The following is a 19,969-nucleotide window of genomic DNA, read 5'->3' on the forward strand; positions in this document are numbered from 1 at the left end:
TGCAATTTCATCTGAGGATAATTACCCCATCAGTTATTGAGAAGACTTAATGCACCATTACTTGGCGGAAACATGCCACCCAGCTGCGGATCTACGGCGGACACCTTTGGCCTGAATGGTGCCGTAGGGACCAGGTGGCTTCTGATCATGATTTCGTTTCTCATTTCCTGATGCCAGGTGTCTTCAGCGCGAGCAGCCACATGTGATGAACTCTCGTTAGAAATACATACAATCCACGTTAAGGCTTTTGGAGCTCTGCCTTCAGGAAACGCATCAAATTATCTGTTGATTGTGCATTTGGGATCAGGCGTGGGCCTACAAAGAGCGGGTTCCATATTATATAAATATATTACTGTGGAAGCTAGGTATCCTCTGCCTCTAAAAAGGTATTTGTGTTAATATTATGTGTATGCGTCAATATAAATAATAGTGACCCTCCACCTCCTCCCCTAATTTCTAACAGCGATGCATTTCAAGGGAAACAACATAGTCCACAGGATACCATAGACGTGTGGTGCTCTTATTCATTAAGTTCCTGACAGGTTAGTTCTGCCATTTTCAAAAGGCCAAAGTAGAAGTGGGTGTGCAAGAAAAGGCTCAGAGATGGAGGAAAACAACTAGCTTGAGTGCTTGTTGACTGCGGCGAGGTCAAGAAATCAAAGGAAAATGAAAGGATTGAGGAAGAAAAAGAGATGCCAGCGAGTGCGAGACGAAAGCATGCAGGTGAATTCGCCAGGAGCAGGAACAGAGACACTCTGTGGTCGCAGCGCAGCACTGCAGACTGTACTTCTGATCGGGCTACGGCGCGGCGAGGAGACACCGCGTGACCAACGGGCATCAGCCTGCACTGCGCCGTTTATCTAATGACACAGATGGCAGCGGCGCTCCGGGTGTTTACCTCCCGTTAGGTCCTGCTAATGCGGCGCCCTTGAACAAGATGCTCGGCCGCTTCACACGCTTCAGGTACAATACCTGCTGGGAGCCTGTACCACAGCCAGAGGAAAATAAGCCTCCAGACGCTCCGGTGATGCACAAATAATGATACGAGTACATGTAAAAGCATAAAACGTGATTCGAATGGATATCCAAAGACTGGATTGGTACGAGTTGCCATTTCCCAGATATTGTGCCAGATATTACCACAGAATCCAGGGGTAGCTTGAGAGCGGTTCATAGTTCTAATCTCCTGCATGCTTTATATAATTTTACTGGCCTATTGGGAACGTGCGTACAGCTCATTTTCATTGTAGCCAGAGCTCGGGGGAATTATTGCGTTATGATCATCTAACTGAGTGGCTTCAGATTCACACATCCTTTTGGGCTGAATTTTGGATGGAGGGACATAAACCAGCGAGAGAGAGCAGGAGTGAAGAAGTGATTAGCGGAGCGCCGGGTAGAACTGGTGACTCCACTCTGACACATGAACCTGAATGGATTCCAGATCCTATCCAGCCACTGAGATAAAAAAAAGGAATGAGAACAGAAAAAAAGCCAGTCAGAGGCAGATTAGGACGGGTCATGCCATCGCCATAGCAACATCTTTTCCCTCCCTAGCTTCCTAAATTGTTTCATCTTCTGGGACTCAATACATAGAGTCGGAATGCAATGCTTTCTTGGCATCGTTTTTTCAACTTTATGGTCTTGGTGAGCAACCGTGCTGCAGATGGGTGTCAAGCGCCGTGATAATGCTTCCTCTGTCAAAACATATTAAGGCAGTGAGCTGGCGCCGCTGTGGGCGAGCTGTCTGCCTGTGCACAGCGCAGCCAGAGGAAGAGGAGGAGGAGGTGGAGGAGGAGGAGGAAGTCTAGTCAACGCCACTGGCAGGCTTACACACAGGAGGGCACACAGGGATGCTCGTGCATGCCAGCTGTTGTTTTTTGCAATTAAAAAAGAAAAGAAAAAAGGTTCAACTACCCAATTAAGTTGTAACCTCGTGTTACCTCCCAAAGATGAAGATGTGGCAGGGAATGTTGTGTAGCCATCTATCAAATTATTATGATCGTCTTCATTCTATCCACGGGACCATCAAGTCATCCTTCCAATCCCTCATGAAGGGAGTCCCTTGAAACGTACAGAGAAACTACTTTAGCTGGCTCGGTATTGACTCACATATAATGGCTCCAAATACCAGCGGGAACGCGACTGTTAGGGGGGTTTCAGGATACGACCACTATTTCAACTTAGAAACTTCTCTGAAAATATACAGGCACTTTTACGAGGGCCCATCAAAAGACACGCAGGCCGTGTTCAACAGTTTCATGAATAAAACAGCAGCTCCCAGCGGGACGCTGTGCCAGAAAGCCGTAGTGGCGTCCTCATTTGCATTGGGCAGGAAAATCTGCTTTTATTTGCCAATTTTTCTAAAAAGATGTCGATAGGAACCTCTGCCAAATGTAATATTTGGAGAGCTTTAAATGTCTTATTTAGTCATTAATTACAGACCAGTATTGATCCATGTATGAACAATGGCCTAGCTACTCATGGTGACTCATGAACAATGTATGCAGGGGTTTTCTTCATGAATCAGAAATGCTTATTTGGGTCATTTGTAATGTTTTCTGCTCACATCTGCAGCATTTGAAAATTACAAATGTGGCTGTAATGACCGGATCACTAGACAGTGTCAAAGTAAAAACAGCCAGTAGGCTTGATGGGATCTTTACTAAAATAATGCTGCAATTCCAGAAAATCAGTCAATCAGTCACAGCAGCTCTATTAATTAGCTCTATTAATTAGGAAAAGTTCTGATAAGGAATAACTTCCGAACTTAAAATCAACTCACAACAAACGCAAGAAAGAGCCATGTAGAGTTTGTGCTAATTTGCTGCTGATTATAATCAGATAAAAAGTGTTTTTACACTTCAACTGAGCTACATTATTCAGTCTTTGCACATTTGATTGAATCACTTAGAATTAGTGGAAGAAAATTAGATTTCTGTTACTTCTGAATAATCCCGTAAGTGACGCTGGAGCTCTCAACAATCAGCGCCCCCCCCCCCCCCCCCCCCCCCCTCCTTCATCTACAGTGCAGACAACCTTATCCAAATGCCTCCATCAGCACAGCTTTCCCATTAAAATATGACAAGCCAAATCCTGCGATGCAAATTAACTTGGCAAGACAAAGTGTGGGGGGAAAAAAAAAAGCAAACTGCACCGGAGATTTCCCCCCGCATGAAGACGCAGAGGCCCATAAGAGAAACAATTATACCTCTTTGGCCACCCGTTTGATAAATCTCTCTTTGTAGCCCACCTTTTATAGTCCTCCCCATTTTTAGCTTTTCTTCTGAGACGGCCGCTTCTTCAAAGAGAAGCCGATTGTGAGCAGTGCCCTTCAGGGGCCCGTTTCACCGGTTGCAAGAAGAAGTCTGAAGAGAACTCCCGATTATAAAACGCCCCCCCCCCTCACCGGATTAATTACCTCAGTAAACATTAACACAGGATTAAGGTCTTAACCGCTAGTTTAAAGGGTGCGCTGTAGGGCGGGGTCACCTTGTGATTGACGGGTTGCCACCAGAGCGCTCGCTCTCATTTTGTACATGTGAAAAATGGGTTATTCGCCGTTGGGTTGCATTCCACCAAACCACAGTGAGTACTTCCACTTTTAATATAGAGTGTGCTCAGCCAGTGTAACCGGGCTCAACTGTAACAGTAGCTAGGTTGCCATTGGCAACGACGATGAGAAATCATCCAGCAACCACTTTTTTTTTTTAAAGAACGTACGACGGTAAACATTGTAACTTGATCAATTTGAACATTTACACACACGGGATGTGGCCTTGGGGCGGCGGCGAAGTGGGAGGGGGGGAGGAGGGGGCGGCTGCCTGGAAACCACTTTCACCTGACAGCGTTGATCCTGTTGTAATGGGGCTTCATATGAACACCAATGAAACGCTTTGGGAGAGCCACAAGCCGATTCCTCTCGGCTCAAGCACGCCGCGCTGCTTTCGCTAATACCTCCACTGTGTTAAGGGGAACTAAATCCCAGCGGAAAACGTCCAAATTGAGCCTTTTGAAGAATGCACTGCATCGGCTCTCCACGAAAAAGAAACCTACCTAGCGTCTCCTCACTGGCGGAACGGATCCTGAGAGGAACCTACTCCCTTACAATGAGGGGAAATATAATAGAATGTGGACAAGATGTTTGAGTACTCTGCTCCCCCGCAATAGCAGCAACAACAACAACAACAACAACCACCACCGACAGCCGCAGACAAACAGCCGCTGCCGGAGAGAACGAGTCTAGCGGTGTCGCCCACACACTCTGTGCTAATGGTGGTGACTAATGCCACCTATGGTCTTAATTGTAAACTCGGGTTGCGTGCCTGTCAGCAGTGACAACACTCAGGATTCCAAGTACGTCGAGACTGCGGGACAAAACATTTAAGAGAAAGCTCAGTGGGAGGTGCTTCATTGAGTAGAAAGTGGAATTCACATGCGTCATGATGAACAAGGCCGAGGAGATGTGTGCAAAACACTGGACGTTTTATTCTACTGCTTAGAAATGTTGAAACATATAGCTAATCCCAAAAAAAGGGGAGAAATCACTATATTATGTATGAAGCAACAGCAGCTCAATTGTTCCACAGTTTCATGGGACTACACTGTTTGTATACAATACAAATATTTAATAACTGCTTGTGGTACTATTATTAAAACTACTGTATGCTACAAATCCTCTGTGCAGAATGCATATGAATTTGGCATTGAGAAATAGAGCCTGGAGTATAAACAGAGCCAGCGAGCAAGTCCTCCGTCACCTAGTGGACCTAATCATCCCCCCCATCTTCATATCACTGCTGAATCTGCTTCACTCAGACTTTATGGTCCTTCTACTCCTCCTCTGCCTCCGTGTCCTTGATCTAATCAACACTGTCCTGAAGTCAGGTGGAAATCATCCAGACATCAAATCCCAGCGGTCGCTTCTGCCCCGGAATCGTGGCAAACAAACAGCTGCTGTACGTACGTATCAGTATGTGTTTTGTCCACGTGGAGTTTGATTCATTTCAAATGTGTCTGGACAGAAAAAGGAAAAAAAAAAGCAATAAAAAAAAGAAACCCATCGTAACAAAAAACATAAATGTGTAGTTTGGTGTAAACCTGTGGATGATCCATACCTTTGGTTCATGAAATGTACCAGATCGATCTAAAAAGGGAACCTGGACACGATTCCTGAGCTAAGTACAAAGACTCCTAAATGGCAGCTGTAAAGCTGTCATATCGGAGATGAAACATTTTGGCGGTGGCGCGGGCGAGCAGACGCCGTCTGGGACGAGCTGTCGCTCGAGAACAGAACGTGCGTCAGCGCCGGGTCACCGTTCCGAGGGCCACTGCTTGACTCACCAGCAGGTGTTTGGAGTCGATTCAGGGAGCAATTAACGGTCCTCGCTCTGTCAACCGCTCCCATCAGCGGCCGGCTTTGATTAGACGGGACTGTTTTCAGGCCGAGTCGGCGTATAAAAGCGCTCAGCGGCCGTCAGCCTTCATGACTTCGACGTGATTGCTCCTCTACAGCACCCAACCGCCCACACAGCCAAGCCATAATTACAGTCCTCTTACACCCAACCCTAGAGATAATGACAGCCCAGGAGGGAGGGAGACCCCCCCGCCCCCCCCAACACACTTGCGTCCACATCACAGACACACAGAGATTAACACAAGGACACAAACTGTAACAGCACAGAAGGAGCTTAAAAAAGCACCGGGAAACAGTCAATGATTGCGTGTATTTCATATGTGCACAAAGGGAGATTCTGCTGTAGTTTTGAGGCATTGATGGAGGTTTCACAGCTGAATTGTGTGGTTGAGTAAAAGGCGTAAACCCGGTTGCATATCAGCCCATTCTGCATCATAATGTTATTCATATGCATTTTTCTAAAACCTTTAACTGAAGTGTCATTTCTTAAAAAAAAAAAAAAAAAGCTTCCTGGCAGGGTGGAAAAAGTAAATTAGAAACTAGTCTCTGCAGAACATCGGCGCGAGGAAATAATCAACAGAAGGAACCATGAGCGTCCATAGGATCATCAACCAAGAAATAGAGCAAAGCTCAGCGACGTCGCCGGCTTCCGTTTGCACTCTAGAGCTCAGAAAACAGCAATTAACTCTGCAACACACCATCAATAAATCGGCTTTTTGTCTTTCGCGCCTTCATTTCCGAACCAACATTGAGCAGATGTTTATCCCACAAATCACCCGTTTGCAGCGGTTACTCGTCTTCATCTCTGAATTACTGTAGTTCTGTGACTGTGAGAACTAGCGTGCAAACACACACACACACACACACAGTCATGTGTTGGGAGCCCAGCAGCAAACCCTAATCACCCTTTGCAATTGGATAGCGATCAGAAAAACAATTGACGGAGGATCTACTGGATAACACACACGCAATATCAAGTAGTCCGCTTCATTACAGGGCAACTAAATAATAAATGTCCCCACATGTTGACTGAATTTCCATGTTATTAATGTGCAGCGTAATCTATACTGTGATTCAGTCTCTTATTTTCCTTTGGCCTCCAACCACTTCTACATGTTGCATGTAGCATTGATATAAAAACGTTCTGACAGATGTTTACAGCGGGGAGCCGTGGAGACAGCGGGCGAGCGAACAGAACGGCGAGGCATGGTGGAAAGGCCGATTGCTGCCTTCCCTCCAACACAAACAAGATGCATATCGGAGAGCTAATTGTAGAACACAAAAAGCCCTGGAAGGGGAGCGACTCATCGCTGAAACATGGCTGCTGCTGTGGACATCCAACGGCCTGCAGCGGCGAGATAAAGCGCACAACGAGCCGTCTGTCGGATCCGGCCTTCGATAAAATGATCAACGGTGCAGTTGCAAGAGGGGGGGGCCGGGGACATAAGATGTTTGTTCAGTAGCGTGACCCTGAGACAAGAAAGGTCCTACAGAGCCTTTCAGTAGACGCGAGGCCACCGCGGTTCTATCTTTTGTTCAGCTTATTGTGAAAGCTCCGCCGCAGGAACATCATCCCACAAACACAGCAGAGAGGATGCGGAGATGCGATGAAGTTCGAGTAATGAATCTCGTTTCAGCTCGAAGATCGAAGCGGCCGCTGAGCCTTTGCTTTGTTTCAGCACCGCGGAGAGCTCCGCTCAGCCGAGGCTGCAGATTCCTCCCCCGACAGCGGCGATAATAGTCTTTGGAGAGTCCCAAACACTCCAGTGACCCGGGCGCCAAGGGGGCGGGCTGCCAAATGGTCAGCTCAAGAGGAAGAGGAAACAAAATAAGAACACTCTGAAACACGCTGAATTTTTTTAAGAAGACAGACGATAACAAAACTACGAGTAATGTTTCCTGCATTTCTTTCTATGAAAAGCATGTGAGAAATGATGCGAGGACCAAAGGTCACATTCACAGACAGAATTGTTTTTTTTCTTTCTAAGCAGTACTCCAGGTCGTACGCGGTGCAGCCGTTTATCGCCACAAAAGCCCTTAGTACGTTTCCATTTCTCCATCCACCTACACATAAAACCCAACAGCTGAGCACTAGCCTCCTCCCCCGGGGGTTGTCATAGGTGGTCATTCTGGGAAATGGAGGAGAACAGTAACCGAGGTAGAAACACATGAGGCAGCTCGAGGGAATGAGAGCGAAGCAACTACAATATTCGGCACATAGCGACTCCTGGAATGTGTTGAATATAATAAAAGCATGTGAATAAAGCTGCCTGCCACCCCCCCCCCCCCCCCCCCCCCCATGAATGTCCCCGAGCAGCCGCTCGCATACTGAGTTACATACCTGTCATCATTCTGAAAGGTCTGGTCCCCCAGCAGCAAATCCCTGAAGCGATATCGGGGCGGGAGAGGGGGCACCTCCGTGTCCACCTCCGCCATCTTGAGAGCCGAGATGTCCAGAACGACGCCGGAGTTGCTGCTGTTGTTCCTCTGCGGGGTCTCAGCGGGGGGCCTGAAGGACGGGGCGAGAAGGACGGCGGCATCTGCTCATCAACATGCCAGCTTGACATTTCAGCCCCCCAAAGCGCCGGAGGTCGGCCTCACATGACAACTGCGCGAGTCACTTGGTAAAACTTGCCGTATTTTTTGCAAGAAGCAGTACTTTGATATACAACATATGGGGCAGGACGCATAGCCTCATATGAGATGCTAATCTTTCCTTTTAAATCGATGCACGCTCATTTATCACCAGGATTACACTCGTCGTTTGACAATTCTGTCAGAATTGCATTGTCGTGCATTATTAAACAAAATTAACATATACAAGTGCATGAATTAAACAAAAAAAGAAGAAAAAAAAAGTCTGTTTCCCCCCCCCTATCAGAGTGGACACTTAAGGGAAGGATTACTGCAGAGACAAGTGGGAAAGCACAGCCCACCTACTTGTACGTAACAGGAAAAGTGTCCGTTTGTCAGCGCCTTCAGAGCTCCAGGAAATTACCTGTCATCGTGGGAGCCGGAGGATCGGCGGGGGGGGCTCGATGATCGGCGGGGAGGGCTCATGGTCGCCTCTTGCAGGGGAGGAGGGGGGGGGGGGGGGGGGGGGGAATTGAGTGACAAACGAGAGAGAAAGAGAAAGAGAGGGAGGGTGAGAGAGAGTTTTAATAGAGAAAACTCACCTCTTACTAACTTGGTGAGGGTTTTAATAACATTACATCTTCTCGGACCAGAGTGGAACGTGCTGCTCTGCAAACAGAGCGGCATTACGGAGGAACAACGGCGTCGTTTGATTATTCACAGCGCACACCTCCACGGGGTGCAAACTGGCATTTCAAGAGGGTTAATCAGCTATGATCCACGCGTGTATAAGACACTCTGGGGGGGGGGGGGGGGGATTGCCATATCAAAAGGGATGTTAAACCAATTATCTGCAACACGGGGAGAGGTAAATTACTCGATGGGACACCGAGGTTTCTACCCCAGAACAATGCAGGTGCTGTCCGGCTGAACACGATGTGCTTCATTCATTCACTTCTACTTGAATGGATCGGGGTTCATCTTATTTCATAGAAGGCCCCGATCACCATTCATCAGTGTGTCCCCTCTGCAGGGGGGAACAATAGGCGGGTAATGCAGAGCCGCGCGTGAGGTCATCGCGGTGCAGCGCGGGCGGCTTTGAGAGGGCTAAAAGCACCCAGAGACACACTCTCCCCGATTTACCGGAAAACGCACAAACCCTTCAGACGGAGGAAGGAGAGGAGGAATCGGTGGGCTGGGGAGCAAAACAGAAGAATGAAGGAGGTCACTGAAGTGCAAAGAACACGTTGTCCTCCGTGTGTCCTTTACACTACAGGGGAGGTGAACAGGAGGACATCAAATTTACTCTCTTTTTTTTTAATACAAAAGAGCCCATGAATGCCAGCCCACCAAGCCGCATCCTCTATTGACATACAGAGTGTGCAACCTCTGGGGGATGACGGAAGAGGCAAAGTGACCACAATAATTGGGTACAGAATTGCTCCCGGTAAGAGCCGGTGTCCACTTAGAGAATACTGTAGATTCAGACAAAAAGAAAGCAGGCTTTTTTCTAATGTTATGTAATGCGTTAGGCCCGAGGTAAATCGCTCTTTGTCTGAATTTACAACGCAGGGCCCGTATGCAATCTCCCAAACAATGGGTCCTGTCAGTTTTCTGTATGGTTACACGGGATTATAGTAATTCCTTTGGACGAGGCTTCCACTTGAAAAGAAAAACGCTTGTTAGTGACAACTTCTCCCTGCCTGTACAAACAGGGATACTTCTGGTTCATCAGAAGATGGTGATGACTGTTTTATAAACTGCTGATGAAATAAAAACATCTGCAGCAAAGTCCAGACTTTAGAGAACAAATAGTAAGGTCACAAGCAACTGCATCTGGCTGAGCAGCGTTGTAAAACAAACACCCTCGTGATGAAGACAATAAGACGTTGCATGAGAACAACTCTACGATGAGGTCATTGCATAGACACGCAATAATTAAGCAATCACATTAACCCGTGAGTGAACTGACAAAGGGGCAAGTCGGGCTCCCCAAAGGGGAACTTTCTTCCGATGTTGTTGTTGTTGTTGTTGTTGTTGTTGTTGTGAACTTTACCTGGCTGCGGTCCCGTATCGGCGCGAGGTTCCCGTCACCGCGAACACACGCTTGGTTTAGCCGCCCTCACCGCGCCGGCCGTGCGGCAGAGCCCGTGTGACGGAGCGGGATCCCCGCCAGCGCGCCCGGGCTGCGGAATCCTCCTCATCTTTTACCATAAAAATAAATAAAAATAAAACGGCTGCGGCTCAAGGGGAGGCACGTGGAGCGTGGGGGGGGGGGGGGGGGGGGGGGTCAGGTGGCCTCCGGGAGTCCGCAGGCCGGGGGGTGGAGGCTGGAGGCTGGAGGGTTCCCCTCAGGTGACGCGGAGGCTTAACGGGCTAGCGGTCTGCAGGCCGCTCGCGCTGTTTTAATAGGTGGATGCGTCGGGGAGAGAAAGTAGTCCCGGTCATCGGGCTGACACGCCTTCGGACACGCGGGGTAATTAATGGCGCACCTGGCGTTTGAAAAAAAAAAAAAAAAAAGAACGCCACCAATACCAATCCTACCGAATATTGTCGCCTAGCAACAACTTTATTTCCCCGGTGTTGACGAACTGCATTGCTCGGCGGAAGCAGGGCGAACGGGTGTTTTTAGTCCTATGCCGTCGAGTGTAAACCGGGTTTTCCACTTGCCTCCTTCTTTCTTTATTTATTTAGTTCCCGAATCCCCGCGTGCAACGTTCTCCGCGGCTCGCGCGCAAAATCCGTCCCTCTCCGCGGCGTCTCCTGTTGCGTAACATTGTCTAGAATAAGGACATCATATGAGCGCTACTCCCTGCATGCTTCCCTGTCAGCATCAGCACCCCCCCCCCCCTCCAAAGACATCAGGAGGATGCTCGAGCCCCCCCACTGGTGCTTCGCCTGCCGCCGGGGAACTTGGCAGTGAGCGCTGAGGACAGCTGATGTCTTTGATTCTGCTGAGAGGAAACTTCTCTCGATAAAAAGAGGTGTTTGGTGGAGTGAATAAAATCTAAGAATATGAGGTGTTTTGCTGCATCATCATCATCATCATTTATTCGCCTCCCCGTTTGCTAAATAAAGTCCACTTGCCTCTGTCTTTTTTAACTAGGTAAATAGGACTGCTTCTTCTGTTATATGTGAAATAGAATAGTGTGAAATGCCAGAGTACACTATACATCACTCAGTCATCTGGTGGTAAGAGGGTGAAAGTGCAACTGCATGTACTTGTGAATGCAGTAACAGTAACATATCACCCAGTCATAACAAGTACATCTTTTTAATAGGCCCCATAGACATTTGCCAAAAACAATGACTTGGAATTTATTTTTCATTTGTTCATTTGAGTTACTTATCCGTTTTTTCTCAGAATATATATCCCGATGTGCAACATTAAACACGAGGTAGTCCATACACAGTGCATGCAAAGTCTTGCACAGCAACTTCTAGAAAATCCACAATCTGATCCACATCGATTTCTCCTCCGTAAAAACATACCTGCAAGTGCTCTGTCCTCTGCTATGTGTCTCACAATCCCCCTCAAATTGAAAAATATATTCATTCTGTGCGCGCCCGGGGGCTGGATGGAGACACCGCTGGCTTGTGTTGTGTGTGTCTCCGGTGAAGCCGCGCTTGGTCTGTGTGCGTTTCCTTGTGCTCAGCCGCTCCACATTTCAGCCCATTATTCTCCAGGGGAGACGAGCAGTGAGCGTCATCGTTGCCCACACAGACACTTACGCTGCTTTCCCATGCCAGCAGTCACATCTCACTCACTCGCTTCTCTCACTCAGGGTCGTGTTTCCCACCGACTTCTTTTCTCTTTTTTTTTCTTCTTTAATTTGCAAAGCATTCTGTGGCTGCCTTGTCTATTGAATGTTTCACACGAGCTAAATGCTGAAATGTTGAAAACGGGAGAGCATCGCGTGTATTGACAGAAAAGCTGATGTACACATTTAATCTGCACGGATGATCTTCAATAATGTCCGGGTGCAAATTAGAAAGGATCTGAACATTAAAAAAACAGAAACACACTTCATTAATCAGAAATCTTTATATCATTGAACTATATTATTTTGAAAACATTCAGTACACTTTCTCCACCTCCAACAGCCAGCTCCGTTTCTCACCTTCAGGACGATATAATACATGCAAATACTCATAACTCAAAAGATGGAGTACTCTGTTTTCTCCTGCACATTCGTAACCAAAAAAACATGCATTACTTCCACGTCTACCTCCATCTCTTCGGCTCATATACCTGTTCAAACTTTAGTGCATCACCACCACTATTTGTGTACTATGTTGTGAACCACCGGCCACTTTGTCATGTTTAACATTGCAATCTCCTCCTCTAATATTAGGGTACCGAATAAACCCTATTTGTTAAAAAAAACGCAGCTAGTCTGGCTATTATCATGCTGGTACTGAATCCCATTGGCTAGTCCAAACAGGTGACATATCTGTTTTATCGGTGGGGAAATGATAAAAACCTATTTATGTATTTGCAGCTGATTCATCTCTCTAAAAAGTTTCGTTTCGTAAGACATAAAACGACCCACGACCTGGATGGTACCCTGCTAACCTGTAATGCGCTTTTATTTAATGCGGCGAGGCGCGTTGGAACAGCCGCTGCTGTCTCATTTTGAAAGTGAACCCTTTAGTTATTCAGTCATTATCCTGCCTAATTCAAACCACATCACAATGTGTCCAGGGAGCGGGCGCATATATATACACGATGCCTCTCTCCTCTTCACATAACACCGGCGTCGTCTCGGCACAGCGCAGCCACTCTCCCGCCCGGGTGCTTGCTCTTCATGCTTCCAAAGTGTCTAAAAACAGACAGAGAGGCAAAGCGGACTCAGACATCGAAGCACTCACATTCAGTAAGCAGCCCGGAGGCCTATATTAGATATAGGAGGCTTACATGAGCTCCGGCACATGAATCACAAAGGAACTCTCTGTGTCTGGGTGGAAGCAGCGGACCCTCTTTATGTAAAGTTGTTTTGTGTCCTCGGCTCGGAATATGTTGGACGGCTGAAGGCCGGTTAGACGGTGATCTGTATCGTATGCATTCATTTAGCGTTTGATTTAAATGTAAGAGGAACACGAGTAATGGTTATTCAGGCTTTTCTCCTCATTCATTGTAGCACTTTTTTGGTAAAAATCTTTATTTTTTTGCTTTTTTGCAGCACCACCCTGCATCTTGTGTAGTTTCCCACTAAGTACGATCATTTAAATTTTTCTTTTTGTCAGAAGTGTGACATCCAAAGGATTTCTGTGAACCAGCACATTTGGACCGGAGAGTATAAATCAAACTCCCTCAGTTTTATTCCCTTTTAAATAAAATGAATAAACAAACACCCATCTTGCTTAACATTTAACAAGTAGATACAAAACACCCAAACATGCTACATGCACGGTAACCGGTGACTTAGTTATGGTTAGTTATCACTGCATCCTTCACACGTTGTTCCTGCAGCCACATTAACAGCGAATGGAAACAAAAAACGGTTCACAGCTCAGGCCGTTATTTGAATCATGTGATGTCGCTGAGCAGCAGACGAAGGAGCTCACGGCGTCGGTTCCCCTCTTACCTCCACTCGTTGGTTTCATGACAGTACGCCTCTATTGTCTTCAGAGTGGTGACACCGTCAGAGCCCCCCACAGCCATCAGGGCACCGTTGAACACCACGAGGGACGTCTGGAGGCACACCGGTGAGCACGAGGGAAAGAAACAAGATTACGCCCGCAGATTCATTTAAATGAAATAGATTGAACGTGTTATCGATATTGCAGAGCAGCAGTAGACCAGGTGGTTTCCTCAAGTAACTCAATTACCCTGCGCCATCATCTAATTTGACAAATTCAATAGTTTTAGTGTACAATCCACCATTTGGTCTAGTGTGCGACCCCGTCAGAATGAGCTGTTATAGCTGTGGTGATCCCTTAATGTTTCAAATAGCACCAATAGTCAGGTCCAAACTGTTAGTTTCCGGTAATGAGCAAACAAATGCAAAACTAAGTTTCACCCGTTACGTTGCTCGTGGCTTTCAAAAATAGTGACGACACCTTTGACCTCCACTCATTTCCCTCGGTTGAGTCAGGCCCATCGCTTCTCTCCGCGTTTCTTTCCTCTTCTCATCGTTCACGAAAATAAACTCGCCCCGGAGATCTCGAGGGGGGACGTCTTTCATCCCGACCGATCCTCTACTCACGTCGTCCCTCTTGCTCCTCATGCGTTTGACAGGAGTCCACCTGGCGGCGTCCGGGTCGAACCTCTCGGCGCCGCAGAGCTTCAGGTTGAGCTCGTCTTTGCCCCCGGCCACGTAGATGCGTCCCAGGTACACGGCGCAGCCGGCGTCCTCCCTGGGACTCAGCATGTGGGCGCATTTCGACCAGGTGCCGTCTGCGGGGCTGTATCGCTCCACTGGGGGACATTTAGAGGCCACATACACCACTAACATACCGTAGCATTGCCTTACATACAGGGAGAGTTTACATTCATGTACAGAAATGCAGAGGACACGTTGAATGCAATAAAATAAAGGAAAGAGCTTCTGGTATTTTTCAATAAAGGCCTTTTTTTAAAATCATGAGAGAATATTCATTTAAAATAAATAAATAATACTTGACGGGATCCTAAAAAGGCTGTGGGAATTCCACTGATGTGCTCTTCTCATAGGCTAAAATAGTCAGCGGCACAACATAACCGCTGGTTATCTTTGGCAAGGTCACAGTGTGTGTGTGTGTGTGTGTGTGTGTGTGTGTGTGTGTGTGTGTGTGAAAAATGGAACAAAAAGGTCAAGAAAGTCTTAGTGTGTAACTGGAGTCCTGCCAGACGTCACAGAGACGTCAAAGGTAGCCGGGATTTCTTAATAGATGGAGACAATAATGGTGGGAATGTCAGTTCTCAAAATGTCTCCGAGCTCAGAGTAACATTTGGAATTCCCACATTGATGAACGACCAGAGTCCCTTGAAGTTTCTTTCCTTTGTTTTTCTCGTTTTAAAGTTGTATACTTTGTGTGAAAGTAGGATTTGTGCCCGCTGTAAAACGTCACATCTACACCAAATTACACTACACCAAAAATACCCAAAGTTTTGATTTGCCAGCTGCTCAAATGAGATCATTTGCAGATTTTTTTTGTATAGTTTCTTAGCTTTTGTGAGGCTTCTTTTCTGTTTTTTTTAAAGGACGCGTCTCTCACCCGAGTCCAGAGCCACCTCGCCGTCGTTCCCTCCCATCACGTACAGGTGACCTCCCAGCACGGCGGCCGCCGCTCCGCTGCGTCTGCTCAGCATCGCCCTCTGCTTGCTCCATGTGTTCATCTGCGGGTCGTACCTGGGGGGTGGGGGGGGGAAACACAACATGTTTGAAACCACCCTGTCTATGCAGAGGGGTTCACACTTATTTTGCTGCATGCCCGTGTACCTCTCCACAGTGTTCATGGCAGTAATGCCGTCGTGCCCCCCGATCGCGTACAGGTACCCGTCCATCGCCACCAGACTCACTCCGCTGCGGGGGCTGCTCAGGGGCGCCACATCTGTGCTCCAGCTGTCCGTCTCTGGGTTGTACCTGCCGTGACGGGGGAGACTTCCTATTGTTTGCCTTTCAGGGACCGGGGGAATGAATTTGCGTGCAGGGTTCCCTCTTCTTTTGTGGCCATTTCTCCCCTCATAAAAAAAACTGCATCCCTCAGAAGAAAAGCAACAAAACGTTTTCTAGTTATCAAATATTTTGCCTTGAGTGTCACGTCAGAGGTTCCCTGAAGGTATTCGCACCAGGAGCATCCTTCAGAGATTCAATGCACTCCGGTAACCGAGATGAGAGACACACAGCTGGGCCGGGTCCATTAGAGCAGATCAGCCGCTGCTGGGGGTCATTAAGGGGTCAACCGGCTGTGATTCCGTTGGAGAGTCCGCGCCTATCAGTGGGGACGCGGGACAGAGCTCATTCAAGACACTCGAGTCAGAGGGGAAACGGGGGAAAACGCGCAGCAACAGGAAAGCAGAGGACGTGAGACTGTGTGAGAAAGAGCTCAAGTATTTTTTGACTTTGTGAGAAAATGATACCCTGGTAACATTTGAGCTTTTCCCACAGCAAAAAAACATTGAAAAAACGCTGACAGTGGCCAGTTCAATCTGTGAGTTATTAAAACAAATATTGTTTCGTGCCGCACAAATCTTTAAAGTTAGGCTTTTGGGTGATTTGTGGCTCACTAAGAAGATTGCTGGTGGTTTAGTTTCATAAAGGCTGTGATCGGATGTTTGTCTCGATGACGACCTCTGCTGGTTATTCATGTAAACAACAACAACAAATAAAAAAAGGAAAGATCTTCCTATTCGCTCACCAAAGTGCACAGAATAGGGTTATAGTGATGAATAACGTTTACTGTGAATGTACATTCCCGTGAATGTTTAATTTGCTGACTAGTTAAATGTATCTGAAAATGAGGCTGATTTACTTCATCATGTGACGTTGAGGGTCAAGATTAACGTTAGGAGATAGATTACTGTAAAACAAAGGAAAGTGATGATGTGTTTTTGAAATGAAATATGTTTTATCCATTTCCAGGAATATTCACATGCAAACATTTAAAATGTGGATACTATTTTGTGTTCCAGTCAACTCTGCAAAATACATCTTTTTGGCCGTTGAAAGCCTGTACTTGATGTTTTGTGCCCTCTATGTTCTAACATGCTCTCAGGCCCATTTCCCGGTAAAAGTTAAACAAACATCAGGACAGATGTTGCACCATGTGCAGAACAGCAGCACCCTGGTTCGGACCGCAACCTTGCGTGAGTTATAGCTTGTATCTACAACCGTCCAGCTACCACCTTCTTCACCGTGAGGTAAGGAAATGTCAGTTAGAAGTACTTTACATTTCATAGAATAACAAGCGCGGTCGGCGTCGAGAAGGCGTCCCGCCTCTCACCTCTCCACGCTGCTGTAACACCTGACGTGGTCTGCCCCGCCCGCTGCGTAGATCCTGCCATCCAGAGAAGCCACGGCCACTTTGCCGCGCCCGTTGACCATGCGCGCTGCCGCTCTCCACTCGTTGTACTCGGGGCAGAACTGTTCCACCCGACAGGACGGGTCATCTCGAGTCCATCCCCCGACTGCCGACACAAGACAGGGCGCTTCATTTCGCTTTGTCACAACCTTCTGTCAAAACGTATGACAGAGAATATAAATATCTTTCTAGGGCACCGTCATGTTCTCTAAACCAGTGATTCTCAACTGGTTTTTAATGGGTCGCCGGCCTTTGCCTGGGAAAACAAACATTAGAATTAACTAGAGTTTTGTTTATTCATTAAACTTGTTTTCGTGTTGGCATATAATCTGTCTCCATACTATCTCAGGTTCAAACTGCACCATATTTTCATTAAATAAATTTGAGAAGTTGAGAATGTTCCTCGATTTGGGTCGCGGCTTGTCGTTAAGGCGTGATGGTGGGTCCCGGAGCCAGACCACTTGAGAACCACTGCTCTAAACCTTTAAATGTCATCTAAATGCAGGTTTAGATGTCAACTTGGCTCTAGACTAGCAAAAAGAAATGACAGTGAAATCTTATCGCACTACTTAACATGCCGCAAAAGCAGTAAACACAGCTCGGATCCAACAGTATTGAGCTGTTTTGTCTGGTTCCCATGGCGATGCCTAGTAAATAGATGTGAGCCCTAAATCATGAGTTATTAATGAGACTGCAAGAGCGCAGATGGATGACAGGAAGAAAAAACAAGTAGAGGAAGGGGTTGTGACACCACCAGGTGCCGCCGCGGTCGAAACGTACTCATAGAAAAGCTCTTTTCTCTGCAAAGGCCGCTGCCTATTGTGCCCTGCATGGCAGCATTCACTGAAGTTTGTCACCTGTCAGTGAGTCTTTAATGGGCTTTCGCCTTGATACAATAGAACGCTATTGCATTGATACAGAACGTCTCTGACAGTCTCTCCGTGAAAGGGATGTAGCGTTATTCTGGAGGCTTCTCGTCAGTCGTGGTGCTGATAATTATCATTATCAGCAGCGGTGACGGGGAGAAGAGTGAAGCGCTTTGATAGCTGTTTGCTCGCCTTTCAGTATTAACAGGAAATCCTCTCTAGCCGGCATCTCTTGAGCAGACTGGAGCAATGACAGTGAAATGCGACCTCATTGTGAGATTGTGATCAGATTAACCATTAGCAATACGGGGCTTTCCGCCAAGTGAATCTTGTGGAACGATGAGTCAGTAACATCAAATGTAATCACATCTTCTTCATATATCGTGCAATAAATTGATAACTTAAATGATTGCCCCTCCGGTAGACACTGCTCATTTTCTGCAGTACAGAAACACAGAAAAGTTCAGCAGACTAAATGAATAAACGCACCCATGAACATCTTGTTGTTGGAGACGTCTTTCGGGAGAAGTCTGCCGCGGCGGCGGGGGGACCCTCCTTTGCGCTCTTTGAGCATCGTGTGGCGGCACTCCGGTTGCTCCAGGGCGGCCCTGCACCACAAAGCAATATAGTAAACATATTGCAATTACTGTGTATGATACATCTTATAGTTGCAAATTATGCAGTATCAGAGAAATCCAATTTTTACCAATATATGAAATTCTCAAATGCCCAACAATTATAGAAAAGCAGTTGTTGGCAAACAATATCTTAGGGCTCCCTCCAAGAATTATAATTTAATATGCATGACAATAAAATCATCCAGGAAAAGTAGTTAAAATGAGTTAGTGCAGAAGTTAAGATATAGGGATATACATACATATATACGTTATAAACATTTGGAGTACAGGTTTGCAGTAACTACATATATACTAACTCTATTTACACACATTCACAATCGCCCTGTAATTCATTAATTATATAAATATAAAATAAATATGGGCTGTACAGTTATACTGTACGTGTCACTTCCAAGTGCTAATTACACTGCAGCAGAGTAATCTGGATTATTGGTCTTACCCTTGTTCATTGTACACCCCCATGTTTTATCTCCTCAGCACCTCGAATCTGCGCTCAGGATTTGTGCTCCTGCCTCTGAGCAGCAGCTCGCCGTCAGTCAGCTCTCGAGGCCTCCGGTGCTCGATCACCACATGCCGCTCCGCCACTACTGCCCGTCACAGCCTTCCGCCCAGAACGACATTGAACTTGACCCCTCCGAGGAGTACAACCTCCTCCCGTCAGCAACCACCACCGGCCCCCCCGCGCAAATTCCCCCAAGTAATTCGTCGCACCATCCCAGCAGCCGGAAACTCAATCCTGCTCTCGGACTCCCCGCTTCCAGGCTGATTTTTTTTTTTTACAGCTGCCACGCCAGAGGATTTGTCCACGTGTGTGGAGAAGAGTTGAGAAGAGCGTCCTTCAGTGATGAATCATGTTTGCTGTGAGCTTAGACCAGGAACAGGCAGCAGTGTGGGGTGGAGGGTCAAACGTTACTGTCCTATTTCCTCATTAGTGGTGACATCTTCCCCATCTCACATTTTCACCGCAGGACTACGGAAAAAACCTGCCTGCTTCCTCCTGCAAATCTCTCACCCAGTCCATCACTTCTTTGCGTGACTACCTGTGCCGCAGGACGGCTATATTTATAACTCTTTCCAGCAGAAAGGCCTCAGATGCTACGGTGAATCATCTCATGCAGGTCGAAGATGGGTGAAAGGCAAATGCAACGTGCATGGCTTCGAAAGGGCTGACAAGCACATTTTGATTGACTCTGAAGCATTATGCAGATGACTCAGGTAGATGGATGGACAGTCAGATGAAGGGTGTTAACAAATGAGCAGGAGGAATCAGGCATAAGGCGGCCTCAGTCCGGCACAGGTAGAAAAAAGGAGCCCGAGAGGTAAATGGAAAGAAAGCAAGCATTTCATAACAGACGTGAAGGACAAACTAAACGCAGCAGTCAGCAGGCAATGAGCGGATGTGGTTCTTTACGGAGCAACAGGTGCTGCATTGTTTCTTTCATGTCCTTGGTATGGTATCCATGTCATGGCAG

The 19,969-nt window shown here is 47.0% G+C and overlaps 1 protein-coding gene across 20 annotated transcripts in view; it reads right to left on the minus strand.

The window, feature by feature from the left end:
* kcnt1b (potassium sodium-activated channel subfamily T member 1b) overlaps window positions 1–19,386 on the minus strand; it is a 53,717-nt gene extending 34,331 nt beyond the window's left edge. For 8 of the 20 annotated variants that reach the window (XM_040196321.2, XM_040196319.2, XM_040196320.2 and 5 more), the window contains exons 1-3: window positions 11,480–11,652; window positions 8,412–8,481; window positions 7,755–7,922 (exon numbers count right to left, since the gene is read on the minus strand). In XM_040196321.2, coding sequence (XP_040052255.1) covers window positions 7,755–7,922; window positions 8,412–8,481; window positions 11,480–11,543 — 302 coding nt within the window. In that variant the 5' untranslated portion in view covers window positions 11,544–11,652. Of the gene's footprint in view, window positions 1–7,754; window positions 7,923–8,411; window positions 8,482–10,043; window positions 10,508–11,479; window positions 11,653–12,013; window positions 12,811–13,575; window positions 13,683–14,196; window positions 14,409–15,187; window positions 15,322–15,411; window positions 15,556–16,915; window positions 17,100–18,348; window positions 18,468–18,936 lie in introns of those variants that run through there. The other 12 variants (XM_040196341.2, XM_040196336.2, XM_040196340.2 and 9 more) reach the window with 5 other exon arrangements.
* Between the last annotated feature and the right edge of the window lie 583 nt (window positions 19,387–19,969).

The sequence above is a fragment of the Gasterosteus aculeatus genome, chromosome 13 (genome assembly GCF_964276395.1).
Source record: "Gasterosteus aculeatus chromosome 13, fGasAcu3.hap1.1, whole genome shotgun sequence".
NCBI lineage: Eukaryota > Metazoa > Chordata > Actinopteri > Perciformes > Gasterosteidae > Gasterosteus > Gasterosteus aculeatus.